The 18,968-nt window shown below is 42.1% G+C and overlaps 1 protein-coding gene and 1 long non-coding RNA gene across 2 annotated transcripts in view; one reads left to right on the forward strand and one right to left on the reverse strand.

Annotated features, from left to right (window-relative positions):
- Positions 1 to 18,968, forward strand: part of LOC142310449 (uncharacterized) — a 154,006-nt gene that overhangs the window by 25,731 nt on the left and 109,307 nt on the right. The window lies entirely within an intron of this gene.
- LOC142310448 (oocyte zinc finger protein XlCOF8.4-like) lies at positions 12,275 to 17,884 on the reverse strand. Its single transcript, XM_075347974.1, has 6 exons — positions 17,678 to 17,884; positions 17,369 to 17,548; positions 17,164 to 17,287; positions 16,983 to 17,080; positions 16,695 to 16,785; positions 12,275 to 14,862 (listed from the first exon to the last, which is right to left on the reverse strand). Exons 1-6 carry the CDS (start codon positions 17,753 to 17,755, stop codon positions 14,075 to 14,077), a joined length of 1,359 nt encoding a protein of 452 aa, XP_075204089.1. The 5' UTR covers positions 17,756 to 17,884; the 3' UTR covers positions 12,275 to 14,074.

The following is an 18,968-nucleotide window of genomic DNA, read 5'->3' on the forward strand; positions in this document are numbered from 1 at the left end:
CCGAGCCCCGTGGTGCCCTTCTATAACAACCTCCTAAGTTTGACTTTAGGTCATTGAACTTTGATGATAACTATTGTGTCAGTTTCAGAGGGGGCTACTGGTGTATGTAAGACTGAAGGGAAGATTGCCATGGCTATAGCCTCATTTGTCCCGTTATTACAAATCTTCTTACAGCAAGGCAAAATACAGTTAACAATAATTATAGCAAAAACCAACACTGGAAGGGTTATAATCCCTATCTGAATTAGTATCCCTTTCAGAGAAATCATCCAACTAAACTAGTCACCCCAGGATTGGTTACACTTGAATTATCTTTCAATTCTTTAGATAGGAAATTTTATTGTTTCAGGGCCTGGATGACCTTACCACTTGGGCCTGTTTCATCTGGAAATAAGTACAACAGGCCTCTCCTATCATTGCACAAACAGCTCCTTTTTCTGCTAGTAACATTTCCAGAGCAATCCTGTTCTGGTCGGCCAGCAGAGTAGTCTGACCCAACTGAGTAGCTAACCCAGTTAAGGCGTTTCTGGAGTAATTAACAAATCTCTGTTGATTATAATAGAGATAATTGATCCATGCAACATTCTTATTCACAGTAATAATGGGAAGTAAGGACTTAAATCCTGCTGCTACTTCATCTCTGGCCTTACACTCATCTGGGACCCCCCTTGGGACTCCAAATACATCAATATATACATGGGGGTCTTCCAATAGGTCATTGTTTGACACAGCTCTACGGGTTCTGGCTCTACCTTGGGTATTTGTTCTTGTCTGCTCAAGGGTAACTCCATGATTTACAGGGGCTAGTAGGATCGGCATTAACACTTTCATTAGGGCACATTGTCCTGACCAAGGAAGTTCGAGTCTAAATCTTATCTTGAGGTCAGCACATAACCAAAAAACATTTGCTACACATTGTCTGTGGGTTTTTTTCAGATGTTAAATGAGAAGGCAGATACTTAGTTGGTGCTAGTTCATCCAGGGACAACTCGTGAACCTTGGTGATCTGCTCTTGATAAAGAGCCAAAGCGTGATAAGACTTCATGTGAACAGTTTGAGGTGCTGACTCAGAGAAGCCTTCTGAGATAATGGTTAGAATGGCAGTCGCTCTCTGCTTCAGTTGCTTCAGGTCCATTGGTTTCTTAGGCGAGACGTTAACTCGCGTGTCACTGCCAGTGCTCAGCAGACTAGGCCGGGGAGACATCAGCCTGGTGGGATGGGCTCCCCCAAAACTTTTCCCGGCATCAGAGGGCTTACAGCATTTTGTATCAAGGAAAATCACCGAATACATTTATATACTGTATGTGTTAGTAGAAAACAAAAGCATTCAAAAATATGTAAATTAGGCTACATCAACTAAACTACATATCTGGGTCTGTGAAATGGCTGAATTAAGTATTTCAGGTTACTCAATCCTTACTGTGCCAGTCCCCTTTAAAGACTTATTTCTGACGTTTCCGAATACTAAGAGTACTGTGTTCCCTTAGGAAGAGAGATCTGTTGGGAAAACCTGCCTGACTGAAGGTTGAGGCATGGGCGGAGAGGGGAAAGGGTTTTCTTCACCGGTTTGAGACAAAGAACTCCTAGACGAGTCCTCACGCTTTGTAGTTGGACTTTCCCATGTCTCAAGGTTCTCTAAGTCCTCTCTTCTACCTGTTTTGGCAATGGTGGCCTGAGACTGTACAGGTCTTTTAAAAAGGATAAATAGAAGCAAAATGCTCAGTACAGCTCTGGTGGGTCGACCCTTCTGCAATGCAAGGCGTGAATCCATGTTGTCCTCCCTTCAAGCTTCATCGAAATTTCTATGGTTGGGAGAAGCTGGATCAGCTCATCTAGTTTTGACTCATGGCTCTTTCTCGCTTGTCCTTTTAGGATCAATCAGTCCCTTGACTGAAGACCATATGCTACTAGCTCTGATTTAAGATCTGGAATTGGAGAATACACCTGTTTATCACACTATTTAGTCAATCATAAAAAATTGTACATGCCTGTGCTAAACCAAAAAATATCTTACAAATAGACGTGTTTATTATGAAAAGAAAACAAAACATACATTTGGTTCACGACTTGCTAGTTTCCACCTTTCTATAAAATATACACTTTTTTTTACTTCTGTAATCCCATTTTTTACATACCACCTCCATCATGTGCTTTTCAGCAATAACGTCGCTTTCTGCACTGTAATGCCTCTGACCAAACCTGGAAAGAAATTTACACAACAAGCACAAACTCACATAAACCTACTCATGGTAGATGTATATGACTAATCTGCAATCACCGGAGCAGTAGAGCGGATGAGGGGAATGTTTCTACGAGGTCTTTTTAGTTTCTCTACATTGTATTAAGCACAGGTCTTACAAGACTGGATGTGTCTGGCCACCTGAGTACTGAGCAGTGGTGCCGCCCATCTCTTGTCCACCACCACACTTATAACAGTCTTTGTCACATGTGTTCATTGGTTACCTGGGCCATTATTGAGTAGAGCATTCATGGCAGAGAAAGCTTACCTCCCTTTATCCACAGACCTTCCTCAGTCAGCTGGCTCCCTGCATCTCACACTCCATTCCTTGCTGAATCGCTTGTTCCTGTAAGGAGTTAAGAACACGACGAGTGACAAATGTCACGGAAGTTACAGGTGCCACCGAGGTATGGTACTGGTCTGCATTGGTAAAGGGCTCAACTCTAGGCCCGTTCACTGCTTCTTTGCTGTCTGCACCTGTGCGAGCATCTCCTCTGGCTCCATCAGTCACCGGCTCATTTGATAACAGGAGAGCCTCCACCTGAGCTCATATGCACTCTACGGCCTTATAGGGTTATCACGTCACACTAGAAAAGATCTGCTGCCTATTTCCACATTTGACTATCTTACCCCTCTCCGCTCTACGAACCACAGCGATTTCAAATCTTCATCTTGTTCTCCTATTCCGATGGGAGAGGAGCGAGTGGTTAAATTTTTATTACCTCTTGTTGCGTAACCACAGCATATCTAGTGTAGAATCAACCAGCATCTTAGTATCTGGATCCATCTACGAAAAAACTTAAAATTGCATTAACAATGGGCTCATCTGAAACATGTTCAAAATCTGTCAATTCTTATTACAGCAGAGCAATCATAAGATATACAGTTAGGTCCAGAAATATTTGGACAGTGACACAAGTTTTATTTTAGCTGTTTACAAAAACATGTTCAGAAATACAATTATATATATAATATGGGCTGAAAGTGCACACTCCCAGCTGCAATATGAGAGTTTTCACATCCAAATCGGAGAAAGGGTTTAGGAATCATAGCTCTGTAATGCATAGCCTCCTCTTTTTAAAGGGACCAAAAGTAATTGGACAAGGGACTCTAAGGGCTGCAATTAACTCTGAAGGCGTCTCCCTCGTTAACCTGTAATCAATGAAGTAGTTAAAAGGTCTAGGGTTGATTACAGGTGTGTGGGTTTGCATTTGGAAGCTGTTGCTGTGACCAGACAACATGCGGTCTAAGGAACTCTCAATTGAGGTGAAGCAGAACATCCTGAGGCTGAAAAAAAAGAAAAAATCCATCAGAGAGATAGCAGACATGCTTGGAGTAGCAAAATCAACAGTTGGGTACATTCTGAGAAAAAAGGAATTGACTGGTGAGCTTGGGAACTCAAAAAGGCCTGGGCGTCCACAGATGACAAAAGTGGTGGATGATCGCCGCATACTTTCTTTGGTGAAGAAGAACCCGTTCACAACATCAACTGAAGTCCAGAACACTCTCAGTGAAGTAGGTGTATCTGTCTCTAAGTCACCAGTAAAGAGAAGATTCCATGAAAGTAAATAGAAAGGGTTCACATCTAGATGCAAACCATTCATCAATTCCAAAAATAGACAGGCCAGAGTTAAATTTGCTGAAAAACACCTCATGAAGCCAGCTCAGTTCTGGAAAAGTATTCTATGGACAGATGAGACAAAGATCAACCTGTACCAGAATGATGGGAAGAAAAAAGTTTGGAGAAGAAAGGGAACGGCACATGATCCAAGGCACACCACATCCTCTGTAAAACATGGTGGAGGCAACGTGATGGCATGGGCATGCATGGCTTTCAATGGCACTGGGTCACTTGTGTTTATTGATGACATAACAGCAGACAAGAGTAGCCGGCTGAATTCTGAAGTGTACCGGGATATACTTTCAGCCCAGATTCAGCCAAATGCCGCAAAGTTGATCGGACGGCGCTTCATAGTACAGATGGACAATGACCCCAAGCATACAGCCAAAGCTACCCAGGAGTTCATGAGTGCAAAAAAGTGGAACATTCTGCAATGGCCAAGTGAATCACCAGATCTTAACCCAATTGAGCATGCATTTCACTTGCTCAAATCCAGACTTAAGACGGAAAGACCCACAAACAAGCAAGACCTGAAGGCTGCGGCTGTAAAGGCCTGGCAAAGCATTAAGAAGGAGGAAACCCAGCGTTTGGTGATGTCCATGGGTTCCAGACTTAAGGCAGTGATTGCCTCCAAAGGATTCGCAACAAAATATTGAAAATAAAAATATTTTGTTTGGGTTTGGTTTATTTGTCCAATTACTTTTGACCTCCTAAAATGTGGAGTGTTTGTAAAGAAATGTGTACAATTCCTACAATTTCTATCAGATATTTTTGTTCAAACCTTCAAATTAAACGTTACAATCTGCACTTGAATTCTGTTGTAGAGGTTTCATTTCAAATCCAATGTGGTGGCATGCAGAGCCCAACTCGCGAAAATTGTGTCACTGTCCAAATATTTCTGGACCTAACTGTATGTATGTCTGCTGTATCCTCCTTACAGATAAAAATATAAAGAAAACTTAATAGACAAACTCAATCGATTAACAAATGAAAAACTTAAAAATAGGTGTGACTTTCCACATCATCTTTCCCCCTTTTTGAATCCATTATCCAAAGCATAATTAGATTCCAAAAATGTGTGTCACCAGAGCTCTACATTTAGGCACAAAAGTCACATTATATAGATAGTACCTAACCGGGAACACCATAAATATGTTATGTGTAGCCTTATAATGGAAAACAATTTCAATGGCTTTTCAACCTTTGCTTGAACCACAGAAATCTGCATTGCAATCTTTCTATAAAAAGAAAACAGATTATTCAATACATTATATATCAAACACAGAATGCCATAAATCATCCACATACCGTAAACCAAATTATTATAATTATTAATAAATTAGATTATTAATAAAGATTATAATAATTAACTAATTGTACACAGCCTGACCTCTATGCTCCAATATCTACCAAAAAATCTAAACATGTCTACATTTCAATTTATTCTGTTTAGCTAGAATCAGTAAAATAAAACACTATTGTCAATTACTTTTTCCAATATAATTTACAATGAATTGCTAAAAGTCGGGAAAAGTCTTTTTTTTTTTTTTTTTTAAGATAGGACTATCTCCCCTGTAAAACTCGAAAAACCTGTATTCCTGAAACGAAAACCAAACAAGCTTCCTCTTTTTTTTTAAATTGTTTTACAAATGGATATAATACCTTCCAACATTATTGGGATAAGTCTTTTAAGATTTTTAGATTAGCTAACACGGTACAAAAATATGTATTTACCTGCCCCTATTCTATTTTAAGATATAATGCTGCCAGACTTTTAAAACACCAATTGTTCAAAATTTTCACTTATTTGTACAATAAGGGGTCCACACTTCAGGAATTCAAAGTAACAAATTTTGTACTTGTAAACTCTCTATTTTCACCAGGCTATCCAACATATTCCTCTGATTCTTCCTGAATCGTCTGACCACCTTGTAAAACCATTTGCCGGGCCACTTCCCCCAGCATGATGTAATTTTGATTTAGCCAGGTTAACATACACCCCTGTCTCCTGCACCTTCTTCTATTTCAACCTATCCTTCTGACTGCAACATCTGCGCTACACTTTACCAAACACCTGTACATCTTCCCACAATCCTTTCTTTCAACTTTCCTTTCTTTCACTTCAGCGCCGCATTCCATTATAAAAAAATTGTTTAAAAGAACAGAGAGTCCTCAGTGGTTGATACCTTTTAATGGCTAACTGAAAAGATGGTAATAATTGCAAGCTTTCGAGACTACTCAGGTCTCTTCATCAGGCATGGTATAACACAAAATCTGAAGACGTGACTCTTCAGATTTTGTGTTATACCATGCCTGATGAAGAGACCTGAGTAGTCTCGAAAGCTTGCAATTATTACCATCTTTTCAGTTAGCCATTAAAAGGTATCAACCACTGAGGACTCTCTGTTCTTTTAAACAATTTTTTTATCTCTACTGGCTAACACGGTACAAAGATATATTTTACGCATTCCATTATGACAGCTGTCCGCTCTGAGGCATTCCTAACACCTTAAAAAATCTCTAAGGCATGGCGCAGAACTTTCTTTTCCTCTCTGTCACTAATTCTATAACATTCTGCGAACCTTCCGACTTCTCAACTTTCTTTTTCTCCACCTAAACATTGTTGCTGTCTTGGCGGCAGTTGGATTACACTAATTCAAGACTATATGGTGCACGCTACAGTCCGGACGGCACTGGGGCGTTCCACCCTTACTCTAGCTCCCTCAGCTAAGTAAAAACAAAGGTGTCCCGTGAAAGGAGGAGGACGTACAAAAATGTCACATACAAGAATGTCCCGCCCTCCGGACTTGGTCAGCTGTACCAATTTACTGTCCTAATCCCTATCTTCGATCACGGGTATCCCTCCCGTATCTTCAAACTACGGATCGGGTCAGTCTAACCAGCTATATCCAACTGCTGCTGTCTTACTCCCTATTATCCATCCTTTGGATCCCTTGTGACAATTGAAATTAACACCACAGGGTAGGATTCGAGCTACTGGGCCACTGCGGGCACCACCACCGAGTCACTATCAGTTATCTTTAACTCCGATGGGGACACAAGGCCTGTCACCCCCTCCTCTCCAAGAACAACCTTGTCGGCAGTGTCGGGGTTGTAGGTTGATCAGGCCTGTTGGAGCGGAGGGAGGTCCTGGTCCGTGACGTCCAAAGTATCGGGGTGTTCAGGTATCAGGGTGCTCCTTATAGGGGCCCCACGATTTGGGCGCCAAACTGTTGGGGGAGACCTTCGGGTCTCTCTCAGGGTCACGGAGTTGGATGTCAAATCAGAACTGCGCAGATGTATATGCCTTATCAGCCTTATCAAACATAAGGTTGACTATCATCTCCTACAGGGAACTATTGATAATAAGTTGGCAGAATTCCTCATCAAGACAAATTCAGTAACACCAGTCTTTTATATTTTACCAAAAATCCATAAAAACCTTCAGACACCCCTTGGTCGTCCTATAGTGGTCTCGACAGAATCCATCCTTTCTCCCTTGGCTATTACTATAGATAAGATTTTGACACCTTTGATTCCTTTGATACCCTCTTATCTGAAGGACACCTCAGATTTTCTGACACAAATAAGGAGTTTAAACACATCCATGAAATCCGCCAAATAGTCAGGGACCTCCCGTGTCTGAGATGAAATAGACAGGAGTCTAAACAGGAGTATCACTATGCACACATTGGCAGCCCCAACCAGTCACAGATAAAGAAGTCCAATCAAGAACTGGATTATGGGCTTGCAACCAAGGAAATCCCAGTACCAAAATATCATGCAAATTATGCAAGACCAAAAACGTACAAATCTCCTGATGGTCAGGCGCAACCCGCATTGTCACCTGGGTCCAAAACTGGGGCTTATTTTCAGCTAAAGGAGTAGCATCAATTCCCTCAAAGGGATAGGAGCATGCAACGGCACCATGGGAAAACCAGAACGCTCAGCAAACCCCAAATCCATCAAGTTCAGGGCAGCTCCTGAATCAATAAAAGCCATAGCAGAAAATGATGATAGGGAAGAGATCAAAGAAACCGACAAAAGAAACTTAGACTGTTTATTGCCCAAAGTAAATGAACGGGCACATCGTTTCTCACGCTTAAGGCAGAGAGAAATAGTATGAGAGGCGTCTCCACAGAAGAAACATAGCTTATTACGCCGTCTAAAATCCTGCCGTTCTGCCCTAAAAAGGACCCTATCACAATGCATAGGCTACGGAGACCGCTCTGAGAGCAACACCTCAACACACATTGTTTTACGTTCACGTAAACGTCTATCAATCTGAATGGCCAATGACATAGAGACATCGAGACCAGAGGGGACAGGAAACCCACCATAACATCCTTAACAGGCTCTGCCAACCCCTTCCGAAAGAGAGCCGCAAGAGCTGCATCATTCCACTCAGTAAGGACCGCCCACTTACGAAATTTCTGACAGTATATCTCAGCAGGTTCCTGACCCTGGATTAAAGCCAATAAAGTTTTCTCGGCTTGATCAATAGCATTAGGTTCATCATATAACAATCCTAGAGCCTGAAAAAAAAATCCATATCCGCAAGAGCACGATCTTCAGGCGGCAGGGAAAAGGCCCAATCCTGGGGGTCACCACGCAGAAGAGAGATAACAATCTGAACTCGCTGCCTGGAAGACGCAGAGGACTTGGGTTTCAAAGCAAAAAATAACCTACAATTGTTCTTAATGTTCATAAATTTAGAACGATCCCCAGAGAACAAATCCGGTAAAGATATTTTAGGTTCTAAAGCCGGTGTCTGGGCGAGATAATCAGATATATCCTTAACCTGAGAAGTAAGATGCTCAACTCGCTCAGCCAATTCTGTGACATCCATGACAGCAAGATCCTCCACCGTACCCAGAGATAAAGAGGAAAAAAAACACACAAAAAAACAAAAACAAACACTTTTTTTTTTCCTTCTTTTGAGTACCCTGGAATCTAGGTTAGGCCGGTGGTACTGTTATGATTCAGGGACCGGGAAGGATCAAATAATGCGGAATCCTAAAAGGTGACAGAGTGGCTGGAAACTTAACGGACTGTAGACCTAATCCTGACAAACAGTAGCCGTGGGGCATGCCTACGATGACCTAGACGCCTTGACAAAGCCGGAGAACTAAATAATCTCACAGTTAGAAATATAAGAAAGCTAATCTGCCTCTGAGTAGTCCCCAAAGATAGATAGATAGCCCCCCACATGTAAAGGCTACGATGAGATAGAAAAACACAATACAAAGCCAGAAAGGACAGATTTCAGCAAAGGTGAGACCCAAACTAACTTTATAGAAAAGGGTAGGAAAGAGCAACTGTCTGCAGCCGTAAACACCCTAATAAAAACCAGCACTACTGATTTGGAAAAATCCTGAGGTTACTAAACCTCTCCCCCACTGTACCAGGACTCAGATGTTACTGGGATCCAAAAAACACTAATACAGATGAGGGACTGAATAATACCAAGCATGACAAAACAGAAATCATGGAGCTAAGTATACAGACACTCCCAGCAGGGAATGATCTATTCCACCACAACTCCACACAGACAAATTAGGAATCATGCATAGTATCAAAGAACAACAACAAAAAGTGGTAAACAAATAACAGAGGTACAAGACCACTTATCTGAGGGAAGTTCTGGAAGTGAGCAGAGCTGGTTGCAGAATGTCCTGGACACACAGGAGCAATTGACCACCGGCAAGTAACAAGAGAAAGCTACTAAGTTAAATAGCCCAGTCAGACCCTGATTGCCAGTCCTCTGCAGGTGTGTCACTTCCATTCCACACATCAACTGCACTGCCAGCACTGACCATAAGAGGGAGCTCCAAACTAGAAAACGTATTCACAACACCGGGGTGCTCAGATCTGGGGTGGTCGTGGCTCGAGGGGTCCGGACCCGGGCTCGGCTAACACTCCGATCCTTGAAAAGGGGATATTTACAGTGGAGATGTTCATGACGCCACCTGCGGGTTGCGGTAATGGGAGTACCGCTACTGCTAGAGTGAGTACCGAGGCAGATGGTGTGGGTCAGCAAGGTGTCAGTCCCTCCGCAGGTAGGGAAGGCCCTGGACTCTTGAGTTTTTAGTGGTTTGCTTGGGAGGACAGGGTGCAGGGTTCAGGGTACTCACTACGGTAGTCGTGGTGCTGGATGAGGATTATAAAGTGGACGCACACACTGTGGTAAACCAAAGTCTCTTTGTAACGATGCCACTGTGGGGAGCCCGTCCAGGTGTCCGCTCCCACCAGTGTCACTTGGTAATCCGGACCCTGCCTCCATGCACAATTTTAGTTGTCTGTTGTGGCCCCTTGGCTTGAAGCTGTTAGGGCCCCGCTACCTATGTGTAATGTAGCTGTGCTCTTGATGGATGGTACTTGGGATTTCAGTGGGTTGCTTTATGCGGAGAACCCTATCCCCCGTGTTGTGCTGATGCCTTCAATCTTTGAGCTCCTAGGGAAGTTCATGAAGATACTCTCCCTCCCAGGTTAATAAGGACATTGAATCAGTTCCTGACCCAGGGTCCTGTACCCCGTCGCGCTCAGTACCAGTCCGCTTATTGGGCTTGCTGATGCTGACAGTCCTCCAAGACTATGTCTGTCGCACCCTTTTCCAATGTCACTGCTACCGGTCCCCGACTCCTGTGGTCCCGGACCACCGTCTGCGACCCATCCTTGGTCTTGCTCCCCGGGAGCTACTACTTCCAGCTCCTCATTCTTTGAGGGCTCTCTCTACTCTCTTGTCCTTCCCTCCCACCAGTCTGCCTGACCCCTAGGTGGGTGGCCCTACTGCAGCTTGACCAACCCACTGGTGTGTCTGACAGTCATGATGTGAGGTGTGGTTGGGATTTGTGGTGCTGATGGTGACACCGGTTATTAGTAACCTGGAACCATGGAGGTTGGGTCCTGCACCCTGAGGGACAGGATGTAGTTCCCTGTAGCACCCTGATATAGTCAGGGGCGCTACATTCCCCCTTGCTTACGTAGCTCGTCCCCGAGCTACAGGGCACACATAGTTTTTATTTTTCTGGAACTGGAAAAAGATAACATTTTAATATTAGAAACTCTTCCCACACAGGGGAGGAAATACACTTTAATGTTGCAAAACTCACAGAGTCTACCATTGGAACACTTGGGAATGCTACCGGTTTTAGCGGTAGTCGGAAACTCAGCCTACTCTGCTGCAGCTCCTTCCTGCGACAGTCCATTCCCATTGTCCCTTTCCCTTCAACCCGCCACCCAAAACACCTGAACCCTTGGTGCCACCTCTAATCATGGTGTCGCACCACCCCGAGTTCCTTGCAGTGTCCATGGTGACTGGATTGAAAACCCTGATGATTCAGGGGAAGACTCTGGTAGGCAAACAAGGTGCAAAATTGTAAAACTTTTCAAAATCAGGTTACTTATTCAGAAATTATTCTTTAGTAGCTTATTCAATCAACATTTTCAATTATGCAGACTTTCCAAGAAAAATAGCAAACACAAACATAAAACAACAGCAATTACTGGGATAGCCTGCTTCTGCTACCATCCCTCCTAGGTTAATTATCAGGACGTTGAATCGGTTCCTGACCTAGGGTCCTGTACCCCGTCGTGCTCGGTACCGGTACGCTTCTTGGGCTTGCTGATACCGACAGTCCTCCAAGACTATGTCCGTCGCACCCTTTTCCAATGTCACTGCTACCGGTCCCCGACTCCTGTGGTTTCGGACTACCGTCTGCGACCCAACCTTAGTCTCGCTCCCCGGGAGCTACTACTCCCAGCTCCTCATTCTTTGAGGGCTCTCTCTACTCTCTTGTCCTTCCCTCCCACCAGTCTGCATGACCCCTAGGTGGGTAGCCCTACTCCCGCTTGACCAACCCACTGGTGTGTCTGACAGTCATGATGTGAGGTGTGGTTGGGATTTGTGGTGCTGATGGTGTGACACCGGTTATTAGGAACCTGAAACCATGGGGTTTGGTCCTGAACCCTGGGGGACAGGATGTAGTGCCCTGTAACACCCTGCTATAGTCAGGGGCGCTACAGATTTATTCTAAAAAAAACGCTGGAGCCACAAATGAGAGAATCTGGGACTCAGGGCTGGAGACTTCAGGCTTCCAGCGTGTCAGTACGAGACGGGGTCTTTGTCCCTGGAGCTTCTCTACTTGGAATAATAAGACTCACTGATCTTATTCATATAAAAAGCGTCTGAGTAAAATAGAAACTGCCTAAATATGAGGAGCTTGTCTGACCTATAAGTCATTATATAAAGAGCTATGGAGACAGCGCTATTCTTCTGTATAACATATGTGATGTTGCTGTAGCCCTAATATTTCTGTACATGGCGTCTCTGTATAGATCATCAGTGATGATTTTATATAAACTCAATCACACCAGATGTTCCCACAAAGAAGGAATGGATCGTAGATGGATAGTAATTTGTAATATGAACATGTTTATTATTGTAGTATAGAGAAGTTACAGACATTGCTCAGACATGGAGATTGTGCACTGAAAGTAACTGTAATGAATGGCAGATCGCTGAGATTGGGAGTTAGGAAGAAGAGGAAGGAGGAATGTTGGGTATTTTGGGGGGAGGGTTGCAATAGTCTTGTCTATATAGTGACTATATAAATATATAACAATGTGAAATGTTCAGTGCACCTTTAATAATGTTATTTATTTGATTTTTAGAAAACAGATGTCTATTAGTAATCTAATGTAACTTCTAACGTACTTTCCCTTTCTTCTTTACTTATTTGTCTTTACTTTCACTGTCTCTTATGTTTTCTTGTTCAAATTTGTCAAATCTATATTTTCTTCCCATGTGAATTTTTTTTCCCAATATGTATTTAATTTCAATTGTTCACATAACAACAATCAATACATATCACAATGGGTGTAACACTACGATAATATTAAAAACCACCATAAAACAAAATAAGGGAAAAAGGAAAAAAAGAAAAAAAAGGAGGGAAAGAATACCAATCCGGTCAATACTATACATAGGAATCAATAATACAAATACATATAGATCAACACTCCATATGACAAATAGCATATGAGGAACGTGCTCAAATGCCCCAATTTTTCTGAATTTCTTTTCTTCTCTTTGTATTAAGGGAAACTGTAAATTCATAATGAAAATTAGTATTAATCTTCCTGACAAGCTCCTCAAGCGAGGGAACTGAAGGGAGTTTCCACTTTATAGCCTGTCATCGTCTTGCCGAGGTAAGTATATCAGCAATAACAGTTTTCAGATTTTCAGGGAACTTATCAAGTCCTTTATTCAGGATTGCCAGTGGATCATCCATAATTACATGAAGATCAGTTACAGATGAAATTAGATCAAACACCTGCTCCCAAAATACCATAACGTTAGGACAGGACCACCATACATGCCCCAGCAAGCCTTTCTGAAGATGGCCTTTCCAACAGGAAGGGGAATAATCAGGGATCATGTGAACCAATTTGCCTGGAATCAGATACTAGCCTGTATGAATTTATTTAATTTGTTCTAGGTGATTTATACAAGTTGAAGTCCTATAAAGTCCAATCCGAGGAGGCCCACCATTGTTGAGAGAAGCATGTAAAAGATAGCTCATGCTCTGATTTTATCATGTATGACAACTTCAGATCTTCCAAAGAGGAATTTAAAAAAAACTATATACAATTGAGACCCCTTTAATATTATATTCCCCATTTTGAAAAAGTCTTTGTAGAAAGCGGAGGTGAAGTGTACCCAATGTCAGATCTAGTACTAAGGAGATGTCTCGCTTGAAGATATTGATAAGGACACCATCAATGTAATCAAAATTTTTCACCATCTCCAAAAAAGACATTAAGTGAGAATCTCTATAAATAGCCGCCAATTTAGAAATTCCACTCTTTTCTCAATTAGCAAGGCTTAAATATGGGATATGGGTTTCTAAGGATCTAATAGAAATATCCAATAAAAGAAAAGACAGAGAATCACTTCACCCCAACTCCTCCTCCTCCTACACAAAAAAGGGAAGTGAAAGTAGGGAGGTCAAAAATTGCAATAGATGGTTTAACTAACTCTACTGCCAAAAGGTTTCGAGTATCCCATGTGAATTTTTCTTAGTAGTCAACAAATTATAATTTTTAAGTAAAACATGGCTTACCTTCTAGGTCTGATAATGGCTTCTACCCTTGTGAGTTTTATGATGTTTAAAAATAACCCATTTGTGTGTAAAATATTTCCCTCATTCTAATCATGTCAAGGGTTTCTCCCCTGTATGAATTATTCGGTGTTTTGCAAGATTTGATTTTTGGTTAAAACATTTCCCACATTTTGAACATGAATATGACTTTTCCCGAATGTGAATTCTCTGATGTGTAACAAAATGCGATTTATATGAAAAACATTTCCCACATTCTGAACAGGAATATGGCATCTCGCCTGTGTGAATTCTCTGATGTATAACAAGACTTGATTTTTGGGTAAAACATATCCCACATTCTGAACATGAAAAAGGCTTCTCCCCTGTGTGAGTTCTCTGATGTGTAACAAGATGTGATTTTCGGTTAAAACATTTCCAACATTCTGAACATGAAAAAGGCTTATCCCCCGTGTGAGTTTTCTGGTGATCACGAAGATGTGCTTTCCATTTAAAACCTTTCCCACATACTGAACATGAGAATGGCTTTTCCCGTGTGTGAGTACTCTGGCAACTAACAGATTCTGAAGAAAATCTTTTCTCCCCTGTGTGAATTTTTTTATTCATTTTTTGATATTCTGACGTTGAAAATGGCTTTTTTGCTGTAAGAGCACTTTGATTTTTAATGCTGTGTTTGTCACATTTATTTTTCTTAATAGTCTGTGATGAATCAGAAGGTAGGACTTGTTTAATAGCATCAGATGATATATCTTTGCTGTGAAGGGATGATGGTATATCTGGAATAGTGGCATTCACTTCAGTTATGTCTTGTGTAATATCAAGGTCATCTGATTTAAAAATTGAAGATGTCAGTTGTGCCTCTGATCTCCTGGTACAGTCATCTGCCAAGAATAAAAATTATTTTTAATAATATATACAAGTTGAAGGCTATAATTTATAAAATAACTTGTAATGCTGTTACTAGCGTCCCCGCACTGTCCTGCAAACTTTCCCCAATGCAGATCTCCTGGGAGTGTGCTTAGCTCACGCTCAGGGCCAGCATGCCCTAATCTGGAAGTGCCTCACAACATACGGCAGAGAGGCACTAGATATTTAAGGCATCCTCCTCCTATGGGAGGTGCCTGAGCAACATGGTCTCTCCTTAGAAACGTATTGCTAGTTGTCAGTTCTTGTTCCGTTTGCTGAGTCTTATGCTGTGTGATAACACGTGTCTGTTTCCTAGTATCCGCTGTGCCCACTGTAGATGCTGCATCTATCTATACCAGTTCTTCCTGCCATATCCGCTGCACCTGCTTACAACACCCGTCCCATCTGCACCTGACCACATCAGTGACTTTCAGTATCTAATTTCCGACCCCTGCAGTCAGGCATCACAGCACCAAGACTCCCTAGTGTAGAATCTGGCAGCACAAGCCTATCCTCACCATCAGAGGCTGAACATGTGAACATATACTGAACATGGTAAATAAAAAACAATCGCGTAATTGCACTTTTATTGCAATTTCACTGCACGTGGAATTGTTTTTCCCATTTTTTCAGTATACTACATAATAAAATAATAGTGTAATTTAAAAGTACAACTCATCCTGCAAAAATTTTAATCCCTTATATGTCTATGTTGACTGAAAAATAAAAAAGTTATGCTTCTTGGAAGAAAAGGAGGCAAAAAAGGAAAAATATGTGAAGATGGGGTGAAGAGGTTAAATTTTAGAAATCAAGTGGTGGGTTTCCCGGCCTCCATGTACCCACTGTGGGGTAATTCTAACCTCCCTCATATGTTACAGTTACCCTGTGCCGAACTTTGGATAAAAACGCCCCTATCAGCACATTCAGCAGAAGGGAGAGAAGGAAGATCCATCAATAAGATGCCGAGATTCTAGGAGGATGGATTCATTGCTCTCAGTGGGAGAAACAATAAGAATCTTGTAGTTATGATACTTATTAATGGTGAATAAAGATAAAATAAATGATGTTACAAAGCAAGCTTTCCAGACTACTTAGGTCTCTTCATCAACTACAAGATTATTATTTGTTTCTCCCACTGAGATCAATCAATCTTTATTCACCTGGTGAACCTGGCACCAAACTAAGAATCTAGGACGTCACCAGCATCATTACCTTCCGCTTTCTCGTAGGGGTCCACCATACAGATTAGATTCTTCCCATGATTTTCTAAGTTGTCTGCACATTCTACTTACACTGTCATTTGCCTCTGCAGATTAGAGATCTGGGCAGCTAAGGGTCAATATCTAATTTCTGAGGATAGGGTAGATCCTATCTGAGATCTAACTGATACAGATCTCACTCCAACAGAAGGGCGTCCAATACTCAAAATAATCGGTACAGTTTTGGGTGGAGGAGCATGTGGTGGTCTAGCAGCAGAATGGTGACTATTTGATATGGATGAACTATAACCCGGTCTTACAGGCCCATCATAATATCATTCTACAAGTGAACTTTCCGCACCATTGTACGTATGCTGCCATTTGGCTTTGAAGTTTATAAATCTGCTCAGTTGTGAGTATGCGACTTCTAACTTCAACAGAAGGACCTCCAATGAGCAAAGTAATGGGGACAGTTTCAACAAATTGGCTTAGTGGCAGAATGGGGACCACTTGATGGTGATATGGCCGAACAACACCACCGATAAAGCAGCCACAGCCGGTAACTGAGAATGACTATGACTTCTCTGCATTTAGTGGTCACTACTCACCTGGGCGGTTATCTGTAGGAATCTCCTCTTTACACCGCTCATCACCCCTCACATATGTCTCTGTAGTATTAATATGGGTCAGACCTTCACCCTGAAACAAATATTGTGAAAGTCACAGACAGATGGAGAAGTCCCATCTATGATCAGCTCTAATCCTGCCATCTCCACCTCTCTCATTACACAAGTATAAAACATATAATACTGGAGGATAACACAAGACTGAGCACAAGACCTTCACAGCCGTCTACACATCATAGGGAGATCTCATGGCACCTTCTCTCCATCTACCTGATGATCCTGAGGAACATCGGGATCTTCTTGTTTACAGTCCTGTGGAAGAAGAGGACGGGGACATCTCTCTGGTGTTGTCCTCTTACTGGATAGACCTGGAGGAGACACATACAGGGACTGAATTCATTCCTTACATACAGATAATTATAGGCCGTGTGTATTTAGTCCTGTCTATTACCTGGTGATGTGAGGGACTGGGGAACCACCATCATGACGTCCTTGTACAGATCTTTGTGTCCTTCTAAATACTCCCACTCCTCCATGGAGAAATAGATGGTGACGTCCTGACACCTTATAGGAACCTGACACATACAATGATACCATCACCCCCGATCCCTTCATAGCGTTACTGTATAATGTCCCAGCATTCCCAGCAGTGTCACCTCTCCAGTCAGCAGCTCAATCATCTTGTAGGTGAGTTCTAGAATCTTCTGGTCACTGATGTCCTCATGTATCGGGGGGTGAGGTGGAGGCCCCGTGATTGGGCTCAGGGGTCTTCCCCATCCCTCAGACACAGGGGCCTGACAGCGCTCACTAGAGGTCTTCTTCACTACTGTGTAATCCTGGTTATGGAGAGACACAGTAATAAATCTCACTCCAGACATTTCCAGAGTCCTCACCTCTCCAGTTCTGTCCATCTGTTATTCCCATAGATAAGAATGATGTAATGTGACGTCATCAGAATCTCTCACCTCTCCAGTAAGCCGGAAGAGGATCTCTAGGGTGAGGTGTAAGATCCTCTCCGCCATCTTGTCCCTGTCCATATCCATCCTTCACGGGGCAATCAGGAGGATTCTCTTCTATAGAGCGACTGTTCTCCCCCAGCATCTAATGTGTATGGAGCCTGAGCCCAGTAATGGGGAATCTCCACACACCTCCTCCTGCAGAGCCGCACACTAGATATATGGCTGCTCTGTGCTTACAGGACCTGTGATGATGTCACATGGAGGGGAGGAGTCAGGGGGTCACATGATCAGCTTCTCATTTAGTCCTATATTGGCGCACACACTGGAGGATAATAATAATAATAATAATAATGATGACTGATTGTTCTCAGTGAGAGAAACATTAAAATTTTGTAGTTGTGATACCTTTTAATGGCTAACTAAAAATACAAATAATATATGATGTTATAAAGCAAGCTTTCATATCATATTTTATTTTTATTTTTATCCATTAAAAGGTATCACAACTACAAAATTTTAATGTTGTTTCTCTCACTGAGAACAATCAGTCATTTTTCAACTGGCTAACACGGTACCAAAACCTTTTTCTTCACACTGGAGGAGACATGGTGTCAGTAAACGGTTATAGTTAACCTTTGTTGCATATGTATGTAACCCCTGTTGCATATGTATGTGACCCCTGTTGCACATGTATGTGACCCCTGTTGCGTATGTATGTCACCCCTGTTGCGTATGTATGTGACCCCCGTTGCGCATGTATGTGACCCCCGTTGCATATGTATGTGACCCCCGTTGCATATGTATGTGACCCCTGTTGCGTATGTATGTGACCCCTGCACACTTTTATTTCAGTCTTTGCTATACTGAATTCTTTATTGATAAGTTCAGTTGAGGAGAAGATTTATTATTTCCACCTGATCTTGATCACAAGTCGCTGAAAATAAACAATAAACAATTCATAAATGTTGTGTACAATATATACACTATTAACACTATTTACACTATTACACAAAATGTCATTGTCCTAACATGTGGGAATAAAATGATAAAGCTGCAGAGTAGAATCTGTCCATAGGAAACGTCCAGAAGAATTAATCAGGAATGGATATCCTGCAGTGACATTCTCCATATATTGCTGCATAGTCACTATATACTGAGAGCCTGCAGTGACATTCCCCATATATTGCTGCATAGTCACTATATACTGAGAGCCTGCAGTGACATTATCCATATATTGCTGCATAGTCACTATATACTGAGAGCCTGCAGTGACATTCCCCATATATTGCTGCATAGT

This window comes from Anomaloglossus baeobatrachus, chromosome 5 (assembly GCF_048569485.1).
Source record: "Anomaloglossus baeobatrachus isolate aAnoBae1 chromosome 5, aAnoBae1.hap1, whole genome shotgun sequence".
NCBI lineage: Eukaryota > Metazoa > Chordata > Amphibia > Anura > Aromobatidae > Anomaloglossus > Anomaloglossus baeobatrachus.